At 33.2% G+C, this 26,892-nt stretch overlaps 1 protein-coding gene across 1 annotated transcript in view; it reads right to left on the bottom strand.

The window, feature by feature from the left end:
- Positions 1-540: 540 nt before the first annotated feature.
- Positions 541-26,892, bottom strand: part of LOC149895766 (uncharacterized) — a 66,116-nt gene continuing 39,764 nt past the window's right edge. The window contains exons 3-11 of the mRNA XM_090118639.1: positions 17,858-17,966; positions 16,354-16,787; positions 15,166-15,305; positions 14,050-14,146; positions 12,496-12,896; positions 5,597-5,746; positions 5,059-5,236; positions 3,815-4,090; positions 541-3,096 (exon numbers count right to left, since the gene is read on the bottom strand). Coding sequence (XP_089974765.1) covers positions 2,809-3,096; positions 3,815-4,090; positions 5,059-5,236; positions 5,597-5,746; positions 12,496-12,896; positions 14,050-14,146; positions 15,166-15,305; positions 16,354-16,787; positions 17,858-17,966 — 2,073 coding nt within the window. The 3' untranslated portion in view covers positions 541-2,808. The remainder of the gene's footprint in view (positions 3,097-3,814; positions 4,091-5,058; positions 5,237-5,596; positions 5,747-12,495; positions 12,897-14,049; positions 14,147-15,165; positions 15,306-16,353; positions 16,788-17,857; positions 17,967-26,892) is intronic.

The following is a 26,892-nucleotide window of genomic DNA, read 5'->3' as shown; positions in this document are numbered from 1 at the left end:
ATGTTTTTAACGTAGCAATGAAATTAATCAGTTTGGACTACTCTTACGTATTGAATAGAATGAGTAAGAAAAGGATGCATATATGTGTTTTTTCGTAACATTTTCTAAATGGGTTATAAATGTATTTTTTGTTGTGATTATAAAATTCATATTTAGAACTGCGAAATTTCCAAATTGAATACAGAAACAATGAGGTGGGATAAAAACCAATGAATTTGACTATTAACTATTTTAATAAGTTAAGAAAGAAATATAATGCTACTAGTGGTCCGCCCCGGCTTCGCCCGTAGTACATATTTCGCAATAAAAGGTAGCCTATGTCCTTTCTCGGGTATCAAAATATCTCCATACCAAATTTCATGCAAATTGGTTCAGTAGTTTAGGCGTGATTGAGTAACAGACAGACAGACAGAGTTACTTTCGCATTTATAATATTAGTATGGATATAACTGGGTTAAAAGTTTCCAAAAAATGCAAGGATTAGAAGTAGGTACCCATTACTATATAGGTATATTTTTTTTAAATGAATACAAACTGCCATAGATCTTAATACATTTATTTTCATATCTTTATGTTATACTAAATCATTTTTATTTTTATTAACAAAGTAAAACTGCACATGCCTATAAAATATAAATATATCTAAATAATACAGTCTTATAAAAATACATAGCCATTCGACAAACATGACTAATATAATTATGGGCTTCGAACACAAAAAATAACAAAAAAGTTTAAAAAAAAGTATTGTACAGTTGACAAAAAAGTAACGCATTAAAATCATGAAAATTACAAGTGTTTTACAGTATTTTTAATATTTACGATTAATAATATTTTTAGTTAAATATATTTTTTCAAAAAATCAGATTAGGGGAATGAAATATATATATACTTATATTATTTTTTCGAAATAAAAAAATAATATTTTTTTTGTCAACCGTACACATACGATTAAATAACAGATCCAAATTAAAACATAAAAATGACTATATATTTTACAATATGGGAATGTTGAAGTTGAAAAACAGAATACATCCGTCTCTTTCGCTCATGAGACATTAGAGTGAGATGCAAGTATTAAAAATATATATTTACATTATTATAAAAAATTTAAGACGACAATTTTAAGTCATAAGGGCTATTACAAAAATGGTTTTTTTTTTGAAGATATAAAAACTTCACATTAAAATACTATATTTTAATTTTTAGAAAACAAACATAGAAGTAAAGATAATTGTTTGTAGATAAAAAATTAAAAACTTCTTTTTTATGAAAGAATTATTCCTGCTTTTTTTAACAATTTATTATATGAGATGATGATTATTAGGTATACTCTAAGTACAATATGAATATCTTACAAACAAATAATTTACCAGTTTTAAGACAACATTATATTACTTTTTCTATGGAAAACATTATAATATTATGTTTTCTATTACCATAGAGTTATTCTAGATAGAGCGGGCCTTAATTATTTGTTCAGTTAGAAAGAGAGATCAGATAACGGTACTCTATCTATATTTTTCAGAAGTGTTTAATTATCTTTTATAAAAAAAAATTGACGCACATAGAACCTTCTCCCGACCGGTCGGAGTCGGTTAAAAATAAATAGCAGAATATGTCTTTTTGAAGTAAAACTTCTATAGGCTCGTTGAGAGTAAAATTTCAAGGTTGCGTCATGGTAATACCGTCACGGCCACTATTTTGGTTACAGTTTGGACGGTCTGACATATACATCTGTAGAAAGAGACAGATAGAGTACTATATTTTCTCTCTTTCTAAAAGTTATTGCTACTCTATCTATAATATTTCTGTATGCATAAAACTTACACAAGTTTAAAAACAATATTTTTTAATACAAGACTACATTATAGCATTTGTGATACTTTTTACTAGTTATTTATTCACAATATTTACAAGATATATTTAATAAACATATATAAAAAGGCACTGGTATTCAAATAATCTACACATTATAAAAATCACTCATTTTGAGGCCGTTTAAAATCTTATGAGATTGTAGTTTCGGAGATTACAATAAACATACACAAAAACTAATAATAAAAAAAAAATCAACACAGTATGAAATTAATATTAAAGTTTTACTTAACTTAACATGCAAGAAATAAGTTAAAATATTAGATGTTTTAAAAAAAATATGACGGTACAATATTCAAATTTTTTTTGGGCGCAGCCCTATTAAAAATATAATGAGGTTCCTTGTCTAAAATATTTTTACGGTGTGTATTTTTTACTGGAAGCGTTCTTTTGACTTTTCGTACATAAATAATACATAAAATACACTGGTTTATAACAATTATTTTCACATAAAACTCAAGTAAAAATAGTACACTTTTTCACATCAAAGTCTTATTCCTAATAAGTGATATGAAAATATACCAACTTGCTACAAAATAACATAACTTTACACAGACTTAGTTAACTCAATGTGAATTAAGTTGGCTGAACAAATATTGAGTTAACTCAACCCATCATGACTTATCTATACTCAATTAACTCAATACATAATGAGTTACAAAACAAAAAATGAAATAGCTAAACTCAAGTTGAGTTAACACATAGTTTCTCACTTTTTACACTAAATATCCACAAAATAAGTTAAACCAAAATAGTGAGTTTATCACTCAAAAAAGTTAACTAAAACTTAGTTTGCTAAACTCAAAATGACTTGACTACACTCAAGAGTTAACTCAACTCAAAATTTAGTTAACTCAACTGAAAACAGAGTTAATCGTATCCTCACATTTTCACTCAAAATAAGTTAAAAATTGAGTTTCACAAAGTCCACTAAGCAACTAAATCCCTCAGTTTAGTTTTGAGCAACTTAACTTTTTTATTCACTGCACTTTTATAGTTCTTCTCACTTATTTTAGCGTTGGTTTTAGTACGACTTTGCACTCGTTCGTTGAAAAGTTCGTAAAAATCGGTCAAGGGTGTGTCGATCAGTTTTTTTTCGCCTGCATGTTGGTAGCTGACCATGTTTTGTATGAAATGGTTGAACATTGCCGTTTCTGTAAACCATTCCAGGAAATATTGGTTTTGTTTGGATGAAGTGTTCTTTATGAACGCGTCTTTCTGTGAAAGAAATAACAAAAAGTCATGTTAATATGAGTCAAATTAAAAAAAAAACCTGACATAAACCTAAAAGTATATTAAATTTTTAATTAATTATTAATGACAACATAAACTTTAACATATATTACATACATACATTTAACATAAATTTTAACATTTAATTTAACAATAAAAATACTCTGTCTTATCACAAAAAAAACTTTAGACAGGGTTTAACTTTAAGCGCGGGTTCTCTTTAATCTGGTTTTGTCGTATTTCACATAGACAACTATTAAAGTGACAGATCCCTGGTTTAAAGTTAGACTGTGTTTAAATTGTTTTGTGGTAATACCAACTATGTTTTGGCAAATTTTATCTAAATCAGTTCAGCAGTTAACACGTTAATATATCCGTCAATATTTGATACTTCGATCTATTTTAAAGCTATTGCATAGCTTCTATCGCGGCCCTTGAGCGCAGGGACTGAATCGAGAAATTCCGTAACGAAAAATCCTCACGCTCCCCACGGGGACGGGCGCGGAGGTGTGGCTTGAAGGCATAGCATGCAATAGCTTTACCGCGGCAGTCCCCGAGTGCCACACGGCTTTTTTTAAATATAAAACGAACCATATCATTGTTTGTACGTTTAAAAATCATGCTCATGTTATAACTGTAATATAATTGTATATTATATTTTTCAACATGTTACAATAAACAAATAAAAAAAAATAGAACTCACATCAAAAACAACACCATCCCTACCCAGTTCGCCATCTTTAACCTCTCTTTCCACAAAATACCGCCAAAAATCACCCAAAATGTCTACAAAAAATCTCAAAAAAGCCTCAGAAATCATGACATTCCTTGTTTTCGTGTCTTGTCTGTCTTTCTGTTTGTTTGTCTCCATTTGTAGTGACGTTTTTAATGTTTTATAGCTGGATGTAGGTAAAATGGTCGATTCGTCGCCTTGGTAGAAAAGCACTTTGCCTGTGTTCGTTAGATCTATGAGCATACCCTGGGGAAAGTAATGTTATTATTATTTTATGACTAAGGAAGTAAATAAATTTAAAATGTAGGTAATTAACTATAGTAGAGTCATTTTAATAGGCAATTTGACAGTTCAACAAAATTCAACAACGTAACCTTGTAACGACGGCATAAAATAAAAATATACTATGTATTTCGTTTTGTTTGAACTGCACATTTGCTTAGCTTTATTCAATTACGATTACATATCTTCTTCTATAATATAAAAATGAATCGCAAAATGTGTTGGTAAGCGCATAACTCGAGAACGGGTGGACCGATTTCGATAATTCTTTTTTTATTATATTCCTTGAAGTACCAGGATGGTTCTTATATAGAGAAAACATAAATATGTACCACGGGTGAAGCCGGGGCGGACCGCTAGTTATTAATAATAATGACTGATGCGAGTAATTTTAAGATTTGGTTTAACTAATCTATACTATCTATTACTATAATATAAGTTTGTTTGTTTGTTCGTTTGAACGCGGTAATCTCAAGAACTACTGGTCCGATTTTAAAAATTCTTTCAGTGTTATATAGCCAGCCATTTCAGTGTTAGACAGCCCATTTACCGAGGAAGGCTATAGGCTTTATATATCATCACGCTAAGACCAACAGGAGCGGAGCCACGCGGGTGAAACCGCGAAGCGCAGCTAATAAACCATAATAAACAAATTTCTGATTGATCAAAATCACTGTACAGTTCCTCGTGTAATACTTTACAAAAATTAGTTGTCTGTAAAGTTTACTGACGATAGTTGAACGTGACAACGTCCGATTGTGCTTCTTTGTCGCTCGTTCCGCGCTCTCGCTCGCACTTCAAGCCTTACATGGAACGCCTCAGAGCGAGGTAACGCCGCATGACTCATGTTTTTTCGTGCGTGCAGCCGGCTATATCGAATTATAAGACGTTGTCACGTCAAAAAATAATATAAATTATTATTATTATATTACCTCTTCAAACTGCACGCTAAAATCGCACTCCTCAGTTTTCAACATCCCGGCCAATATTGGCACAGGGGCTTCTAACACATCTCTCTGTATCTCCGACGGGATTGTCGATATTAGCGGTTGCTGCCAGACAAACGGGTATAGCGCGCTTTGTAATGCCTCCATGCAGGATGATACAGTACTGAAATTATGAAAAAAATTGTTAGGTATCGGCAAGAAGCTTATATCTAATACACTGGAGATTTCAGTATGAACATTAAATTGTAACAAGAAAATATGACGTTGAATGACGCCTGTATGTTTTTTATCCCTTTCACACCTAGGTAGTTACCCACTTGCCAAGTTAGGTGTGAAAGGGATAAAAAAACATACAGGCGTCATTCAAGGTCATATTTTCTTGTTACAAGTTAATGTTCATAATGAAATCTCCAGTGTATTAGATATAAGCTTCTTGGGTGTAGTTAATATGCGTCGGTAAAACAGTATAAATAGTTTTGTTTAGTTTTTATGTCGGTAAAACAGTTTATTATCGTACACTTACCCTAGCTGGTCTCCCATAACAACCACCTTTCGTTCAAGCAGGAGCGATCCAAACACTTTGATCACTAAACCAGCACCAAAACTGTCCAATAGAATGGACATATTGTCCTCATCAGCTCGGGGTTCGATTGGTCGTTTTATTATGCGGGTCCTGTGAAAAAAGAATATAAATGTTTATTGAAGTGAAACTTCTTTAGGCGCGTTGAGAGTAAAATTTCATGGTCGCATCATGGCATGGCACGTTATAGAGTAAGGCGATTTTGGTATCTTTTAGTGATGCAACGAATACTACTTTTACGAATACGAATACGAATATCAAACCTACTATTCGGCGAATACGAATACGAATATCTCGCCTTGGTAATAAAAGACTTATTTATTTAATGTATTCTTATAATTAAAATTTACAATAGGAATAATTTTTATTTAAAAATCATAAAATTCGTAGATTTTCTGGTGTTATTGCAATAAAGGTTGGTTTTGATTGATGCTTGTGGCTTGAAATAAAAATGCGTTCTCTCAAGACGATCGTTTATTTGCTACTGACCTAATTACACCTTACAATCATAACATGCCGCCCACCAAAACGGGTTTTAACACAAAACTTACAATGTAAAACAATACAATAGGTAAGGTAAGTTCAATTAAACATAAACAAACTTATTATATATAAGTTATTCATTAACTGTTTATTTAATTGATAATTGGCATAACTTAGTAACGGAACGTTTTATTATTTTACCGCGATATTTAATGCTATACACTCGACAAATACCATCTTCTCCAGGATGTTTCTCAACAATGCGACCAAGGGCCCATTTACTGGGTGGTAAATTATCTTCTTTTATCACAACCACATCTCCTACGTCCATTTCAGATTGTTTTGTTTGCCATTTTGGTCTTTGTTGCTGTCGAGTTAAATATTCCGACTGCCAGCGATACCAGAAGGTTTGTACTAGTTTTTGCGTGTGCTGCCATCGTGATAAATAATTTGTCTGTAAATTTGACAAGGTTGGGGTTGGGATAGTAATTGGAGCTTCACCAATTAGGAAATGTCCAGGTGTGAGCACATCTACATCATCAATATCATTACTGGCCTTTGAACACAGTGGACGTGAATTTAAACAAGCTTCAATTTCACACAAAATTGTAGTCATCTCTTCAAATGTTACATTTGTGTTTAATATTCTTTTGAGGTGGTATTTCATTGATTTCACTCCCGCCTCCCAAAGACCTCCAAAATTAGGACTGTAGGCAGGAATAAAATGCCACTGTGTACCCTCTTGTGCTAGAATGTCTGCTATGTTGTCCTTGAAATTGAGACCAGCCTGTGACCATGCTTCTACTAATTCCTTGTTAGCTCCAACAAAATTTCTTCCCTGATCACTCCAAATATCTGTGCACCTGCCTCGTCGTGCTACAAATCGTCTGAAAGCACCTATAAACGATTGTGAGGACAGATCGCCTACTAATTCTATATGTATGGCCTTTGTGCACATACATACAAAAATAGAAATATATGCCTTTGTAGTTTTCACACCTCGTGCTCTAGTCATTAATATATCATAGGGACCTGCAAAGTCAACACCAGAATTTATGAAGGGTCGTGCTGGAGTGACTCGTGCTTTAGGTAAGTCTCCCATAAGTTGACAACTACTACTCGCTTTAAGTTTAGCGCATATTATACATTTATGTATATATTTTTTGACTGTTGACTTCACCCTCAGAATCCAAAAACGAGCTCTTAAATAGTTTAACGTGAGTTCCAAACCCCCATGCAATGTTTTCTTGTGCGCATCTGCGATGATTAACGTGGCCAAATCGCTTTCGGAACTAAGAATCATCGGGTGTTTCGAATCTAAAGGTATGTTCGCGTGTCTTATTCTACCGCCCACCCTGAGAATGTGAGCCTCATCTAATATTGGATTCAGAGAAAGGAGTTTGCTGTTTTTGCTTAAATTTCTTTTATTCTTCAACCTTTCTATTTCTTCTGCAAAATCCTTTCTTTGTTCTATTTTTATTATTCTTTTTAATGCATCTTCCATTTCTATTACCTTAATGCCTTTATCAGTTGTAATTTGTCCCCTTTTGTAATTCAAAAATCTTAAAACATACACTATCACTCGTAGCATTTCCTGTAAAGAATCAAATATTTCGAATTTTAGCGTATTTTTAATTGTGTCCTCGATTTTTAAATTTAGCATAATAGTATTCTTTCTTTCTAAGTCCGTTGAATCTGGATTACCCTTTGCAAAGGGAATATCATCAGTATGTAGCCATTTTGGCCCATTCCACCATAATTTATTTTTTATTAGATCAGGTAAGTTTTCTCCTCTGCTTGCTATATCCGCAGGATTATTTTCCGATGTTACGTGATGCCATTTTTTATTCCCTATATTATCTATTATCTCAACTACTCGATTGCTCACAAAAACATTCCAACGAGCTGGGTCACCTGTTAACCATGCCATAACTATCTTTGAGTCTGTCCATGCAAAAATTTGATTGTTAGATATTCTAAGTGCTTCTTGAACTTGTTTAAGTAGCCTAGAAAGAATTACAGCTCCACAAAGTTCCAATCTTGGCAAAGAAACTGGTTTAACTGGAGCGACTCTTGCCTTTGCTGCTATCAACCCGGTGTGTATTTGTTTATCATTCATTATTACTCTCAAATACACAGCTGCTGCGTAGGCCACCGTAGAAGCGTCACAAAATCCATGAACAGTGATAGTATTCATCGAATCCTTAAATGTATGTAACCATCTTTTTATTTTCACTTCATTAACCTTTTCTAATCCTTTTCTTAATATTAACCATTCCTTTTTTATTTCAGGTGATGTCTCTTCGTCCCAAGCAACGCCTTGAACCCAGAGTTTTTGGATAATTATTTTTGCAGGAATTATTGTCGGAACCAAAAAGCCAAGAGGATCGAATAATTTTTGTGCTTCGGCTAATATTATCCTTTTAGTTAGTTTTTCAGGTGTAGTTTTAAATTTTAATTGATATCTTAATTCATCGTGGATCCGATTCCAGGTAAGTCCCAAGGTTTTAATTATTCCTTCAGTTTTTATATCTATATTTGTTTCAGAATTAATTTGAAGTGGTTTCAATTGTTGTAAAAACGATTCACTGTTTGATGACCACTTCTTGATCAAAAAGCCACCATTATTTAATATTTGTGTTATTTTGTTTGCAGAATCTACAGCTTCGTCCACCGTGTCTCGTCCAGAAATCAAATCATCTACAAAAAAATCTTCCTTAATTATTTTTGACTCGATATCATAATTTCTACCTTCATCATTAGCTACCTGATGCAAAGTTCGAATGGCCAAGAATGGTGCGGATGCGGTGCCAAAGGTTACTCGCAGCAGTCTATAGTCTCGAACCTCATCACTTGGATTATTGCGCCACAGTATTCTTTGATTATCTTGATGGTCACGCTCAACAATAACTGCTCTGTACATTTTCTCTATGTCGGCAACAAAACAAATTGGTTTCAATCTCCAACGCATAATTAGGTACCTTAAATCTTCTTGCAATGTCGGTCCCACCATCAAGTCGTCGTTAAGGGACACATTATTCAAACCTTTACATGACGCGTCGAAAACTACTCTTGTTTTAGTAGTATCCTTGTCTGTTCTCACGACCGCATGGTGTGGAAGATAGACAGCTGCAGTATCTTTATCGTCCTCGGAAACTTCTTCTAAATGATTCAATTCGAGGTATTCTTGAATCACCTTAGCATAATCATCCTTCAACTCTTTATTCTTTTCAAAGCGCTTCTCTAAATATTCTAGTCTCTTTAAAGCTATTTCTCTTGTTCTCCCTTGAACTACCATAGGTGGGTCTCTTTTCAAAGGCAACTTCACTATATATGTTCCATCTTTAGTTCTCGAATGTGTTGATGAATAAATTTCTTCACATCGTCTTTCTTCAGGTGTTAATTCACGTTTAGTTATTGGTTCTAGTTCCCACAATAGTTTCATCATTTCATCTATCTTGACATCTAGACAATGAAGAGAAATAACGTTATTGTTTTCGTATTGTGTGTTTGTTTTTCCAAATATAATCCAACCTAACATTGTATTCTGAGCGCAAGGAGTGTTTGGTGGACCCTTAATTAATTCTCCTAGCATAATTTGTGCGTAAACTTCGACTCCCAATAATAAATCTATCTTCCCGGGCTTGTTGAAACTTGGATCTGCTAAATTTAAGCCCTGAATGTGCGGCCAATCACCAATTGGTATTAACTTATTTGGAAGTTGTGTTGTAAGTTTGGTAGATATAACATACGCATTAACCTTCAGATTAAGTTGATCATCATACCTTGAACCAAGTTCAAGTTGAATCATATGATTTGTTCTTGTTAATGTGGACCCAACACCTGATATTGTTCCATTGACAGGCAACCTTTTTGCCTTTATGTGTTGAGCTGCTCTTTCACTTATAAACGTCGCCTGAGAGCCTTGATCGATCAGAGCACGTAAATATAATACTTGTCCTGACGTCCCCTTGACAGGTAAAATAGCAGTTGCGAGTAACGCCGTAGATGGTTGTGTAGCCATGTGTGAAGTTATTGTAGCATCGCTACCATTGACCTCTTCTAAAATGTCATCTTCTTCATGTTGTTCTTCTACATTAGTATGCAAAGATAATTGTGTCGAGTTTTGATTTTCTTCTTGAGTAAAGCTTTTCTTTCCAGGTTCATGAAGGAGGGAATGATGTCGTTTACCACATATTCTGCACGATGCCTTGTGATTACAATATATAAGTGTATGGCCCGGTACTAAACAATTATAACATAAACCTTTTAATTTTGCGAAGGCGCTGCGTTCTTTCGGTTGTAGTTTCCCGTATTCCTTACAATGACTAAGAATATGATTATCTTTGTTGCAAAAAATACAAATTTTATCATTAATATTCGCGACATGATATGAGCGTTCTTTTAAAGTTCTATTGCCTGTCGTTGTTAACTCTAAAGCATGAATTCTTCCTTCTAAGAACGTAACCAAATTATTGAAAGTAGGAAATACATCAGATGTTAAGTTGAGAGTTGAACTAACGTAATCTTCCCATTCTTTATGCGTTTCGTGGTCTAATTTTTGAGACGAAATAAACAACAAAATTGGATCCCAAGACTCCGTGCAAATCCCTATATTTTTTAAACCAATAATACATTCTTTAGTTACATCGATAAATGATTTTAACTGACTTGAAGACTGAATTTGAACCTTTTTTTGCATAAATAACTTTTTTAAATATGCATTTAATATTAGTCGTTTATGACTATAACGTTTTTTGAGCGTATCCCAAGCTGGAATATAATTGTTTTCAGTAGTTTGATAATGCTTCAATGTAGCACTAGCTTCGCCTGTTAGACACAATTTTAAATAATGTAGTTTTTGAAAATTATTTAGATGGGTATTATTATGTATTAATGTTATAAAACAGTCCTCAAAAACTTGCCAATTTTCATAACAACCCGAAAATGTTGGTAAATCCATTCTAGGTAATTTAGCTTCCGACGCAACCCACTGCACTTCTCCTTTACAATCCGCTACGGCCGTCGAAGTACTTGAACTCGATTCCAACAAATCCGTTAATTCTGTCTTCAACAAAATGTATTGTTCTTCGCACAAGTCATATTCTTCATTTACGAAGTATGGTAATGTTGTCCTTTCCTGTTGCGGTACTAACTTTAGAAGAGATCCATGAAGACCCTTAAACGCTGACCAATAATCGTCTACAACTTGAGATCTCACTTTCAAATATCCCTTTGTTAATCTAGCTTTTGGGGCTTTTTTGTGATTTATTAAAGCCTTTTTAATCAAAGTAGCACAATCCTCCAGTTGTTCTAATAATTGTTCAACCGACGACATAATTACTTTTGTAAATAATTTTGTTGTTAAAACTTATAACTTCAATTGTATGAATCAGTCGCGCGATGACTTGTTGTTTTCACATTCACAATATTGCAAACTTATATTTGCTCACTGCAACTTATCCGGCTCGATTATGGACCATATGTTATTGCAATAAAGGTTGGTTTTGATTGATGCTTGTGGCTTGAAATAAAAATGCGTTCTCTCAAGACGATCGTTTATTTGCTACTGACCTAATTACACCTTACAATCATAACATCTGGTTTTAGGCGATTTTTTTTTTCAGTCTGGATGTTTCCAGCCGTTCAAAAAAGTCTTTCCGAAGCCACTGTACATGGCTGACTGTTCGTTTTTGAATTTTCGTATATTCGCCGAATACGAATATTCGGTAAATGTCTACTATTCGGCGAATACGAATATTCGTATTCGTATTCGTTGCATCACTAGTATCTTTGAACCTTGACAAAGAAGTTTCATTTCTGACACGTGTGCGGTAAGCACGCTCTTTTTTGTGCAAAATTTTGTCAAGACTGAGACGTAGTGATCTTTAGAATGTCGAAATGAGATATATTTTTAATTTAGTAATAGGCCACATGATTAATTTATACCTACTTTTGCAACAAACGATAGTGTTTTTAAACGAACATAAATAAAAATAAATAATCGCTTCGAAAAAAAAAAACAATAAACGATAACGAAGAAATGCTTCTCAATTAACATCACTGAAATTGAAATTCAAATTCAAAACTATTTACTGTCATACACAGACATTTACAAACTTTTCTCTAATAGTAATTAATTAGTAATTAGTTATTTATTTATTTACTTTTAATTCATTAATTGTATACTTTTAAACTTACTTTACGCAAGCTGTGTTTACCTATAAGTGTTTTTTTAAATTGATCATATAAAATTGTATTTTAACTTTGATGTTATCTGTGATGTAAAGAAACGTTGGTAAGCCAAATAAATATATAAATAAATAAAAAAAATAAATATAAAAATAAATATCTCTCACCTCGGACTCTCCAAACTAATCAAAACTCTCTTCACTCCATTATTATTCTCGACATCATAAAACTCCGGCAGTTCATGTTTCTCCAAACTCTCCGTGTCAACAACAATCTCTCTTTCGCGTTTAAATTTCTCCGTTACATCAAATTTCTCTGTTACATCAAATTTCTCCGTTCCAATTTCTCTTTTCACACTAACATTTATGGATATATCGCTTCTTCTTGGCATCGTTTTGGACTTCAACTCTCCGAGTAGAGAGTTAGATTTCTCTTTACTCTCCGTTCTGTTATATGTAATTGTTATTTGCTCGCCCGGATTGGGGAAATCCGTTTCGAATAACTGTTGTAGTATTTGATTTATTTCTATTTCTGGGTTGCCGTGGTGTGCTTCTATTTCTTGTAAGATCTGTGAAAATTGTATTATTTATTTATTGAAAGCTTCAATAAAATTGTATATAGAGGAAATCTTATAGCTAGTAAGTTTAGAAGGCTTTCAAGGTATATCGTATGAGGAGTTAGATTTATATGGACTACAACTGTCGCATCTATTTAATCTATACTAATATTATAAAGCTGAAGAGTTTGTTAGTTTGATCGCGCTAATCTCAGGAACTACTGGTCCGATTTGAAAAATTCTTTCGGTGTTAGATAGCCCATTTATCGTGGAAGGCTATAGGGTATATATTATCATCACGCTAAGACCAACAGGAGCGGAGCAATGCGGGTGAAACCGCGCGGCACAGTTAGTAATGAATAATTAAAAATGAACTATGCCTACATAGTGTACTAGAACTAAAAATGTTTTATCATACTATGTACAATGGTGTCAATGTGATTGAATTTTTACACTTTTAAAGCTTACAAGGTGCATAATTATAAATCTACAGTATATTTGTCATTATTAATGTAATTCATGTAATTGTATGACACTTATTACATCATTTATGAATACAAAACTATAAAACAGATGAGACAACAATACCCACAATGATTCAAAATACATATTAATTAAAATTCAAAACGTAACAGGTAACCTCATTATAATAATATAATTGTTAACGCCACATCGTTCTATCTCTATTTAATGCATTCATTTATTGATAGTGCTATCTCTGTCTATGATTGAATCAATGAAATAATACTACAAATTATGTACAATTAACATTATAGACAGAGAATAGTAAAAACAAACACACAAGTAAAATTGTCATGAATATTTTACAATATGAATTTAACATAAACTTTAACATATTTTTTCCTATTTTTTTACTTTCATGCGTGTCTAAAGTCTACTGAAACAATCAATAATATTAACCGAATTCATCATAAATGAACTAACATCCCATTTAACCCAAAAAATTATCAAAATGGGTTTAAGCGTGTTTTTTTTTGTAATGAAACTTCTTTAGGCGCGAGTAAAATTTCAAGATCGTGTCATAGCAATACCATCACGTCATAGAGTAAGACGACGATTTTGATATATTTGAATCATGCCAAAGAAGTTTCACTTCTGACACGTGTGCTCTGCACAAACACTCTTTTTTATATGTACTACTAACCTTATAATAAAAGCCCGGGGCTCTATATTTGCCAATAACACAGTAGCATAGAGGTAGACACGTAGTAGCACCCTCTGGTAGCACGCGGCGACAGTATCTGAAAATTTAGAAATAATTATATTATTATATGCCACAAACAATTAAAATACTACTTTACTCTCAAAATAGACGATATGGGGCTACATTCGGGAACATTTATATGCAAAAGTTTCTTTCTTAAAACTTCTGAAAAACATGGAAAAACTAATAAATAAAAACTAATCGTCTAATATCATACATTATATCTATATTGCAACATTCAATAATTTTCTTTAAACTAAAAGAAAAAGCAAGAAACCTGTATCCATCTTTTTCTCAACACTCCCTCCATTATTACAAATGGAATATACGACCAAATGAAAAGTCCACACACATACTATAGTGTTTCAAGATTCAAGCTTTATTCTTTAGTATTGTATTTTTATAATGTACTTAATTGTAGTGTGTAATGAGGATGATTATCATATGGGCCATTTCACGCGAAGCGGACACAGATTTCAGTGTCAGGTTCGAGATTTCGGTTATATTTTAATATGTTACACCTGTATATATCCTCGGTATGTATACGAAATTTTTTGCATTTAGACGCTTAGTTTTCAAAATACGGGTCTTTGAAGATGTCAGTAAGCGCGAGGTATGGGGGACTTTGAATGTAATTATCAGTTCAAGAAAAGTAATTTTTAAATAAATTGATGACTGAATAATATATATATATACCCCATTAAATAAACTTTTTATCCTCATATTTCGAATTTCAAATTAATTTTTAAATTACTTAGAGAAATCCCCCATATATGTGTGTGTTATCATGTACAATCCTGTAATTATAAATAAACAGCATTGAGTAGTATTTATAAAGTGTTTCATTAACCGCCAACCTTACAAAGTATGCTTCGTATTTTCTTTCTTTCAAACATATATCCATCTCTCTCGCACCCGCAACTCACCCATAAGCCCACCCCTCTCTCATCGGTAACCACCAACTAACAACCCTCACTACGTTCTAACAAATCGAACAATCCGACCAAATTCAACATTCCCACACATATATCCATCTCTCTCGCACCCGCAACTCACCCATAAGCCCGTTCCCCTCTCTCGTCGGTCAGCACCAACGAATAACACTGCGCGTTCCTATCAGCCGACCATTCGCCCAACGAGCCGGGGCTGAGCGTCTCCGGGAATATCAGGTTCTCAATGTGCGGTGGTACTTGTACCTGGAATGTGAAATAGTTTGTTTTTGAAGTGAAAACTTCTTTAGCGGTGTTGGGTATAAAATCTTAACCTCGCGTCAGGACACGCGACCTGATCGAAAAAGCGTAAGACGGATGGATATCAAACATGCTTAACGTTAATAATCAAGTTTTCACTTCTGCCGGCACTCCCGGAGTTGCAACCCGTCTTTTTTAAGCTCATTTTATAGGTATAAAAGACTTATGTAAGCGCCCTACTCACTACGGTTTACCTGCATGGTGCATATCTTCTTCTTCTTATATATAAAAATGAATCGCAAAATGTGTTGGTAAGCGCATAACTCGAGAACGGCTGAACCGATTTTGATAATTCTTTTTTTATTATATTCCTTGAAGTACGAGGATGGTTTTTATGTAGAGAAAACCTAAACATGTACCACGGGCGAAGCCGGGGCGGACCGCTAGTCTTATATATAAAAATGAATCGCAAAATGTGTTGGTAAGCGCATAACTCGAGAACGGCTGAACCGATTTTGATAATTCTTTTTTTATTATATTCCTTGAAGTACGAGGATGGTTTTTATGTAGAGAAAACCTAAACATGTACCACGGGCGAAGCCGGGGCGGACCGCTAGTTTGATATAAAAATCTATGAAGGATTTTCTGATATTGTAAATGGAAGAATTATAGCTCATTTTAATAAGAGATAGAAACATGTCCCGTTTTTTTATTTTCATTGAAAATAATATTTTTTCTCACTGGAAACTTGAATGATAAGGATCTTCATTTCTTGTTAGAAAACTGTAAATTTTGACTAAAATTGGCATTTCTTTTTTTAAAAAATCTGATAAACATAGAAGATTGATTGTAAGTAAGCAATTAAGGATTGCAATATAGAAATTTATTTTAACTACTTTAAAAAAATGTATATTTACATAACATATCTACAATTATGAAGAGAAAATAATAATTAAATTAATTTAATAACGCTTGAAAAGTCGATCGATCGATCAATTCGATCATACGTTCGGGTAAAGTTAGCCATACATAAATTAACAGTATTAAAACCCACCTGATTAGGAAACACGCTTTTCACATACGCCTGGCCGCTCATATAATTCAGTCCAACAAGCAGACACACATTAAACAAGCCCCTTTCCCTCGGCTCAAACGGCAGACCAATATCCACGCACCCCGTCTTCTCATCTATACTCAAATTGTCTATACTCCCGGCCATAGACAACCCATTCGCGTCTGTCAAATCCTGGCTGTCTATGGACATATCGCGCGCCAAATTCAAATTGTTCTGCGACGTTCGAAAACTCTTCCACGATCGGAACGTGGAGTACGGATTGTCTATGACCTCCGATTTGTATGAACACACGGACGTTTGGTGTCGAAAACGCGTCTTGACATTCTTCTGGTCCAAGTACGCTACCCTGGAGGACACCCGACGCACGTAGTTCTTGCGTTTCTCTGTTAGACTACGCGTTAGCTTTACGGACTCTGTAATTAAAATAAAATATAGATAATAACATTACATACTCTATATCGAGCTTCATAAAGATATATATATATATATTAATTAAGTTAAACGAAAATAACTATATCATGAACTTAATCGAAAGCAGCATACAATACCAAAACAGTCCCAGTTTAACACAAATTTGATTTCATGAAAAGAAAATCAATAAGAACGTTTTCAATAATTTTTCTTGCAATAAATCTTAAAGTAGAACTTCTCGACTTATATTTAAGTGAAACATGCATGAATTGTATCTGCACCATACCCCACAAGAAGGCATGATACAGTAAAATCACATACACTAGTAGATTCCGACTGCACTTATTTTTAGGAGCTTTATCTCCTTTTTCAATATTTAATCATTGAGATAATATTAATATGGAGACGACACCGCCTACATCACTTATGTTCCACTCAACATACGTCATGTGACGTACCTATGTTGAGCGGTATTTTTTAATGGTTTTAAAGTGAAACGCATCAAACATGCCTTCGTGTGTGTTACGATATTGCACAAATAATACGGAAAAGTGCAAAGGAATAACTTTCATCGTTAAGAACCTAACTAGATAATAATTTTTAAAACTTAGTTAGAGCAAAAAAATGGCGCACAGATTTTGTTCGTGGTGTCTCCTCCATACGTAGTAATATTATCTCAATGTATTTAATATTGTCGTTTATACTATCAGGGAAATTTACATAAAATGCATCAGCCCCAAAAAAGGCCATGGGACAAAGTGGATATATTTTAGGACACTATAAATGTTTTGGCTATTTTGAACTTGATGTTTATCAAGTAAACACAAATATAAAGCACTAGCTGTGCCTCGCGGTTTCACCCGAATTGCTCCGCTCCTGTTAGTCTTAGGGTGATGATATATGGCCGATAGCCTTCTTCAATAAATGGGCTATCTAACACCGAAATAATTTTTCAAATCAGACCAGTAGTTCCTGAGATTAGCACGTTCAAACAATAAACTCTTCATCTTTATAATATTAGTATAGATTTACCCCATACCCTACAAGGGGCCATGGGACATAGCACACTAACCTTCACTAGTAGAATCTGAAGCATCAGTCGGAAAGCTGCCCGGCTTGTTCTCGTCCATTTTGCAGGCGGCAGTGACGGTCTCGTATATCTCCGTCATTAGACGGTTTAACTGAAACAAGAAAACACTGGTTAAATCTATAGAAGGTTAAATTATTACAAACTAGCTTTCCACCCGCAGCTTCGCTCGCGCAGTAATGAAACCCGCATAGTTCCCGTTCCCGTGGGATTTCCGGGATAAAACCTATCCTATTTCCCGGGGTAAAAAGTAGCCTATGTCCTTTCTTGGGTATCAAAATATCTCTATACTAAATTTCATGCAAATTGGTTCAGTAGTTAAGGCGTGATTGAGTAACAGACAGACATACAGAGTTACTTTCGCATTTATAATATTAGTATGGATTGTTTTCACTTGCGTGATATGCAGTTGGAAAGTAAATATTAAAATTTGAAACCCTTTAAACCCTATGTTATTCATTTATTTATTAGCAGCTGTACATCGATGATTTAGCATAAAAATACACAAAAAATATAGGACATGATAGACTGCATGAACTATAAAAAAAATGTTAGAGGAAAGAGCCACAATAGTCATGTATTCATCAAACATTTGAGATACAGTTGATCAATATTATTTTTCTGCAAACTTTGATTTACATTTCGTTGCTTTTGAGGCAGTCAACTCAAATATACAATACTAGCATTCCGCCCGCGGCTTCGCCCGCGTTTTGAAAGAAAAACCCGCATAGTTCCCGTTCCCGTGGGATTTCCGGGATGAAACCTTATGTGTTAATCCAAGTTACCCTCTATATGTGTGCTAAATTTTATTGTAATCGGTTCAGTAGTATTTGCGTGAAAGAGTAACAAACACACATACACATATCCTCACACACTTTCGCATTTATAATATTAGTAGGATTGCCAGCTATATGTTGACAACAACTCCTCAACCTGTTGATTCAATTTTGTTACTAAACAAATGTTTACCATGAATGGCCAATACATACTATAATATCATCATATGCTTCATACTTTTTCGTGCTCTTAACTAGTAATAAGCTAATATATCTCTGCAGATTTATTTCCCTACCACGAATAAACAATTGAACTGGTTATATTGTTTTTTATTTATCAACCCAGCAAACGCACCGATTCCATGGAATATTTTTAATATCACTGCCGCACAGTTATTGATGCCGTTTGACAAACAGATAGCTAATAGCCTTATAAAATAAAACTTTACACTATGACACTGTAATCAGCTTAAACTAATTTGTTTGTGTTTTATATTTTTTTATATTAATTATTGTATTGTTTATATAAATTTTAATTAGTTAATGACCGCCCTCATTTAGTAGGTAGATAATAGAAAGAAAGACATGTACATTATTTATCATGTTTAAATAATAAATAAATAAAAAAAAATTATTTTATTTATTTATTTATTTATTTAAAGTGATAAGATTTAGGCAGAACAATGTTTGTTCGACGACATGTGACATTTGCCAACCTGCACTTGGCCAGCGTGGTGGATGGCCTGTACCCTCATAGGAGGCCCGTGGGCCGTGTCCCAGCAGTGGGAACGTATATGGGCTGATGATGATGGTGATGATGATGATTTATATTTTATACGATGATGAATGTTTGCACGGACAGCTAGTAAATCTACGTTTTAAACCGTTAAAAATCCAGCAAGAAACAAGCGTCTATCCTATGACGTAGCGTATCAAAATAATGTACACAAAAAAAACGAAAAATCTCCCACGTACTAGCTTATCAAATATAAAACAAATGATAATATTCCATTCACATAATAAATACGACCTTACAACAATTTGGGTCAGCGGAACGCATCTTTACATTGAAGATATTTAAGATTTTTTACTACAAAAGTATTAAAATAACAGTATATACCTACTGCAGGACTTAAATCACATCCAAATTAATCCAGCCAATATTACGTTATTGAAACATAACCTTCCAAATTAATAATAGTCAAGTATTTTCATTCTTATCAATATTTAAACTATTTTAAAACAAAACAATGCTTACGTGTTTTTATTTGACTTGATATCAAATACTGATATTAATTTTTAACTAGTCTAAAATATGATGAATATATGTATAAAATACGATGATCGAATAATGAAATAAAGTAAAAATCATTAAACAATTACCTATATCTATAGACTAAATCACGTCTCAAATTCATTAATCTATCTTGCCTTTCTCAATAGACATATTTGACGAATTAACATTGTTATAATATGAAAACAACAATAAAATAATAATATAGGTATAATATATTATTGCGATACGTGGAGGGCATTCTGAAGAAGCTATGTAGAAGATAGTCCATTATCTATTAATTTATATCTTTACAATTTACATATATTATCATAATATATACATATATACATAAATTATATTATAATATCTTAATATATATAAATCTCGTGTCACAATGTTTGTCCTCAATGGACTCCTAAACCACTTAACCGATTATAATAAAATTCGCACACCATGTGCAGTTCGATCCAACTTGAGAGATAGGATAGTTTAAACATGTAGGTACCACGGGCGAAGCCGGGGCGGACCGCTAGTTTGTTATAATAATATTATGAAGCGGAAAAGTTTCAGGAATTATTGCCGTGTTAAAAATACGCTTTTAATGGCTTGACCTGTACGTTTGTAAGTTTGTACGTTTAGACTCGTTTTTGACCCACTTTAAACGGTCAGATTTAATTCAAACTTTGTACACTTATCAAGGATCGGTGATAGAATAATTTCATGATCTTCTTATTTTTTTATTATTCTGAATCAGCAAAATAATTTTTAACATGTTATAGGCTAAATAACGCGTTCAAGCTCTAGAAGTGGTGCAGAAATGATAAATATTAAATAGTTATCCCTTTAGGAGCGAACGAACTCAAACTTACATTTTTTTATTCAATTACACTTCTACACTTTTGAATCGTCATAACTAGGGCCCGGATAAATATGTATTAAAAATTTCGAAATATGTAAATATAAAATGGACTGAAAAAACTAAAATATGGAAAAAATATGTACAATAAAAAGCAAGTAACAATATTTTTAATAAAGCTTTTGTTTTTTGAAAATTGAAAAAAATAAAAAATTACAATTATAATCAACTTCCGACACTAACATTTGAATTGCAGTAAATAATCACGTGTTTGGCGCAGTGGTAAAGTAACTGCCTACTGAGCCGACGGTCCCAGGTTCGATCCCCGGTCAGGGCAAATATTTGTATGATGAACTCAATTATTTGTTCTTGGGTCTGGGTGTTATTATCAATATATATGTATTTATTAAATATTATATTTATCGTCGCCTAGTACCCACAACACAAGCCTTAATTGAGCTTACTGTGGGACTAGACCGATTTGTGTAATAATGTCATATAATATTTATTTATTTATTTATTTTAATCTTCCACACAGCATGCTGTTAATTTTTTTTAGGATATGAAATCCTCTGTTTTTTTCTATGACATAAAAAAAATTTTGCCTAGCAACTTCATCAACGGGTCTTTCCGATTCAGAAATCTTCTTTTCTATATTTTGAATAATCTTCAAATTTTCTTTGAGTGAAGTTGAAGAATTCTCGAGCGCCATTATCTGCCAGAATTTTTAGAAAACTCATAGCGCTGATAAAAATATGGATACATTTTATTGATATTTTGTGGAATATGGATTTACATTTAAAATATGGAAAAATATGGAAAATAAAACCTGAATTTTCACGATCTAAATAACATATTTACTGTTAATTACGAAAACAATGTCAAATAAATATATGTAAATACATATTAATCCGGGCCCTAGACTCATAACATATTTTTAACATTTAGAGCTAGCGCGCAAGAACAACTTTTGTCTTCGCAACTATTTTGTCTCTCCCATCAACTCTATGGGCTAGTAAGAAACTCCCCATAGGGTTGATGGGAGAGACAAAATAGTTGCGGAGACAAAAGTTGCTCTTGCGCGCTAGCTCTTATGTCATAAACAACGTCACTGTCTCAATCTACTCCTTATCAAAACGAAATAAAAACTCACATTCTTATCATGAAATAAAAAAATCTTGAATCACAATTCACAACACGACTGTCAGAGCGAGCGCGCACGAGCAACTTTGTCTCCGCAACTATTTTGTCTCTCCACCCATGAGCTAGTATGAGAGTGCGCGCACGTACCGACGCAACTCCCCATACAAATTGATGGGAGAGACAAAATAGTTGCGGAGACAAAGTTGCTCGTGCGCGCTAGCTCTTAGAAACTCCCCATAAGGTTGATGGGAGAGACAAAATAGTTGCGGAAACAAAAGTTGCTCTTGCGCGCTAGCTCTTGTCATAAACAACGTCACTGTCTCAATCTACTCCTTATCAAAACGAAATAAAAACTCACATTCATATCATGAAATAAAAAATAAACAAAAAATCTTGAATCACAACACGACTGTCACTCGCGAATTAAGAAACAGTACCCCTACCATGAGTTGACATAGTTAAATCGTCTGACGTAACTACAATAGTAAACGTGAATAGTTCACGAGATTATTTTCCGTGAATGACGTATCTATCATCGAATAGTTATAAACTATGACATATGTCAAAATTAGAACTCATGGTGCAAAAATTGTATGGTTACTACAGCGAGTGTAGTATAGTTTACTATACGTTATCTACTGTAGTATACTATAATGCACCTCATGGTAGGCTTTTTAGTTCTAATACGGCACACTAGGGGGCGCTGTACCAAATTTCATACAAACCGCTTACTACAATCGCTAGCGAGTATCGTGTGCGTAAACTCATGGTAGACCTACTGAACTACGTTGTATTTGAAATGTATGGAAAATATAATTAAAAATTGTTTTTAATTGGGATTTACAAGTTTTCCCGTTCATAGACAATGCAGTAATTAAGATTATCAATTAGATTCAATTATAATTTATCAAGTTGGATATACCATATTACCTATCCTATGGCAGGATAATTTGTAAAAATACCCGTTTCAGGTATTTTTATGAGTGCATCCCCGAAGGGTTATCCCTACTAATATAACTCTGTCTGTCTGTCTGTTACGCTTTCCCGCTTAAACCTCTCAACTGATTTTGATGAAATTTGGCACAGACAATCTTTAGAGTTTAGACCCTGAGAAAGAACATAGGCTACCTTTTATCAAAACACCACGCGGGCGAAGCCGCGGGCGGAAGCTAGTAAGAACTAAAAATATATCTGACCCCATATTATAATTATGTTTTAAGTTCATATAGTGCGTGTCTACTCATTACTTAGTAATTAGTACAATAACGTTTGATGTTGCCGCGGTGTCTTGTTATCATAATTCATAATACATATACAAAATTCAGATAGTAGGTTACCAGCTACCTATTTTTTTTTTCCGTTGGGTAATGCACTTACGCATCCCCCTCTACAGTTTTTCTGTATGAGGGGGTATGTGGGACTCGCAAAAACCATACCCACTAAAACCCAACGGTGACTACCGTTCGCCTTCGGCGGCAGGGGTAGCTAGGCCTTGTACCCCCACCGCCTAGGTTACCAGCTACCTATAACCTATACCTATTTTATTACATTTAAATACTCAAATTCAAACATTTAACTCTTAACTAGTCCGTTTATCACTTTTGAATAGTCAAAATACAGATAAAATAATAATTTTACTACCCTGTTTGCATAATATTAAGAAGTAAATCAAATTATTCATCGATCTCAGAGTTCCTTTCCTACATTTATATGTTTATGATTATCAGAAGATTTTCCCAGAAAAAAAAAATAACTTTCCCAGTCAATATGAAAATTAAACAAGCTATTTAAACAGGCAAAGTTTGTCGGAAGATACTAGTTAAGAATATTTTTTGTCAAGTGGGGTCATGTCAGTAGACCAAGGATGTATTATTGTAAATACAGGGAAATGATCCAGAACTTTAATCTTGGTTTATTGCTTATTATTATCACTGATTTAACTAACTACACAAATCCGGAAAATAAACTCAAAACAAATCATCAAATGGTACAAACAAAATTAATCGATATTAATCACAAAAAACGAATACAATATTTTGAAAACAGTTCATAATTTAATGTTTAAAAAATTATCAAAACTTTCTTTCGAAGCTTCCTAAACCCGGAAAAAGCATAATAAACAATGCAAAATAAACTTCAACAAGCAAAGAATAAGAATCATAATCCATTTTCTACTGTCTTTTAAATCACCATACATTTTTTCACTATAAATTAACCATACGTGCACCCAAACACACACTATAACAAATCACGTGAAAATTCACGAAGACTAAAACACAACGTGCAACAAGTAAATTATTAAAAAAACAAAATACCCGACTGCACACTAAAAAAAGAGTGATTGAAATGAATCTAATGATACCGCATACATATTTTTTTAAAGGGAAATTTAGAAAAAATATTATTATGTCTTTATCCCGTGGGACTTTTAGGATAAAATGTATCCTATGACACTCCCGTAATCAAGACAAATCTAACGATACCTCATACATCAAAATCCATCAAGCCGTTTAGGCTACAGGTGGTCACAAAGGAAAAGACATACATACATACTTACATACACTCGAAAAACATTACCCTCCTTCTTTGGCAGTCGGGTAAAAACCTACCTTAAATCAACAGCATATAATACATAATCCATTCGAAATTAACCCAACTGAAAATGCACTTACACTCGCATTTGAAACAAGAAGGAAATAAAAGAAAAATGTACCTTAATCCCTAAACAATAAAGCACATTTCACCTAATTTACTCAAAGAATGACACTGAAAATTCACTTACACTAAAAAAGCACAGTAAAAGAAAAATGCACCTTAATCCATACAGAATAGAACACACTTTACCTGTATCCATTTTAGCACTAATAGTCACTGCACAGTTTTACACCCGAAATTTTCCCGTACTCTATACAGTAGGAGTGTTGTACGTCGATTAATTAAGAATACGTAGCTCCGAGGCGTGATAAAATGGACTGGGTTATGCAATAGTGAGTCAAGAGGCAAAACAATATAGCTTATAAATAAATACTAATAACATATTCCTTAGACCTGCAGACGTGTTGACCATATCACGTAATATAAATATTTTGTTTAATATGTCAAATACAAATACCTACTAACGATATTGGGTACATATAATTAGTTCAGTATTAAACTGATCACACATTAATTACATACAGTCACATTCAACCTAGAACAAAAATATTTTGCAGAATATATTATATAAGTCACATGAAAAGATGAAAGATTTAATGACATTGGTCGTAATTTTCAGCAATAAATTCAAGAAATTACAGAAAGAAAGGTAAACTTACCAAAAAATAAACACAATTAACAAATGAAAACAAAACAATACATCATTTACGTACACTTAAACTTCAAAAATATAACTCAGACATCTACCCACGTAAATCGACAATCATGGTAAAGACAGACATACTAACAAACAGCACAACTACAACACTATATATTCATGAACAAAACACCTTAAACCCTATCCAGAAATATTCCACAAACATAACCCACATTAAAATGGCACACTTGTGCATAAACTCGCAACAAACGAGGCTAGGTCATCAAACAACATTGTCCAACAACAATTACGATAATTTCTAGTGATGTAACACACGATTTGTCGATAATATTATTACGTATTTGTATTATGCATGAACTTGACTCGACTTTACGTACTTTTTCAAGATTTTTATCGCAAAGGCCAAGGTTTGGTCAGGATCGGGTGTGTTTAATTATATTATTATCTGTTTTAAATTGTGTAATATTACGTTATTTTTAATTCTCGAACTTTTTAGTTATTGATATTGGATAATAACGACAAAACCCAATAAAAATAACCTTAAATATGTAGAAAATAGGATTAAACGACAATTAAAACTAACTTGAAAAAAAAGTGCATCGAAATTTTAATTAATTGGTAAAAAGATCGGGCGTTATTCAACTTTATCGACGCAATAAAAAGCATAGTATACCTATACAAGTAGGCCTATACTTATAATCACAATGAAATCAAAGTTTTACTTTCCAAAAGTTCCTTCTTATTTGACCACTTTTACTTTTTTTACCCACGTTCTCAAAACGACAGAAAGCTCTCAATTCGTTGATATTAAATTATTTCAATTATTATCTAATCAAAAAATTGCCTAAGCCTATCGTATAATTTTATATTTAAATATTATATTTGTAAAAAACGCATCGATGAACAACATAGTACGTAATATAAAAAAAAGTTACCTAACGAAAATAAATTGTAATTATAATAACATTAATCGTTATCACTACCTACATAGTATAAAACAAAGTCGCTTTCTCTGTCCCTATGTCCCTAAACATGTTTTAATCTTTAAAACAAAACAACGGATTTTGATGCGGTTTTTTAATAGATAGAGTGATTCAAGAGGAAGGTTTTAGTATATACATACATATTAGGTTATAGACAAAACGGGCGAAGCTAGTTCATATATAATTTAATCGCTTCTAGTTGAATTGCTTTAAAAATACAGATTAGGATAGTTCATAGACCATTGTTATTTAATTATGATTTAGATTTTAGACGGTAACAATTAGCATCTGATAAATTACTTAATTAGAGGCAAGGCAGAAATGTCATTTTGGAAGTAGAAGATGCATCCTAGACTTACCTATTTGTTTATTCAAAGGTCACCCTATAGCTGCTATTACATTTAATAGTCTAGTCAGATACAATCATACCAATAACATAACAAAATGCTAAGTTGCATTGCGTGACGAACTTTAAAATTATGATAGCCCATTTACCGAGGGAAGCTATACTCTATAGGACCGGACTCTCAGTGGAGTTTCGTTTGCAAAAATCACGGACCTAAATCTGACTTCTGATATATATTGTATAGATCCCAGACATCCTATAGACAGATGTTGCCAACCAGTTTTGTGGTCCCCCTGCCCGCACCTCGGTAATTAAATATGGCATACA

Source organism: Colias eurytheme, chromosome 30 (genome assembly GCF_061535395.1).
Source record: "Colias eurytheme isolate Ceu_HAF_F1 chromosome 30, ilColEury1 Martin Lab GWU primary, whole genome shotgun sequence".
Taxonomy (NCBI): domain Eukaryota; kingdom Metazoa; phylum Arthropoda; class Insecta; order Lepidoptera; family Pieridae; genus Colias; species Colias eurytheme.
Note: the sequence above shows the minus strand (reverse complement) of the source record. Positions and strands in the feature narration are given on the sequence as shown.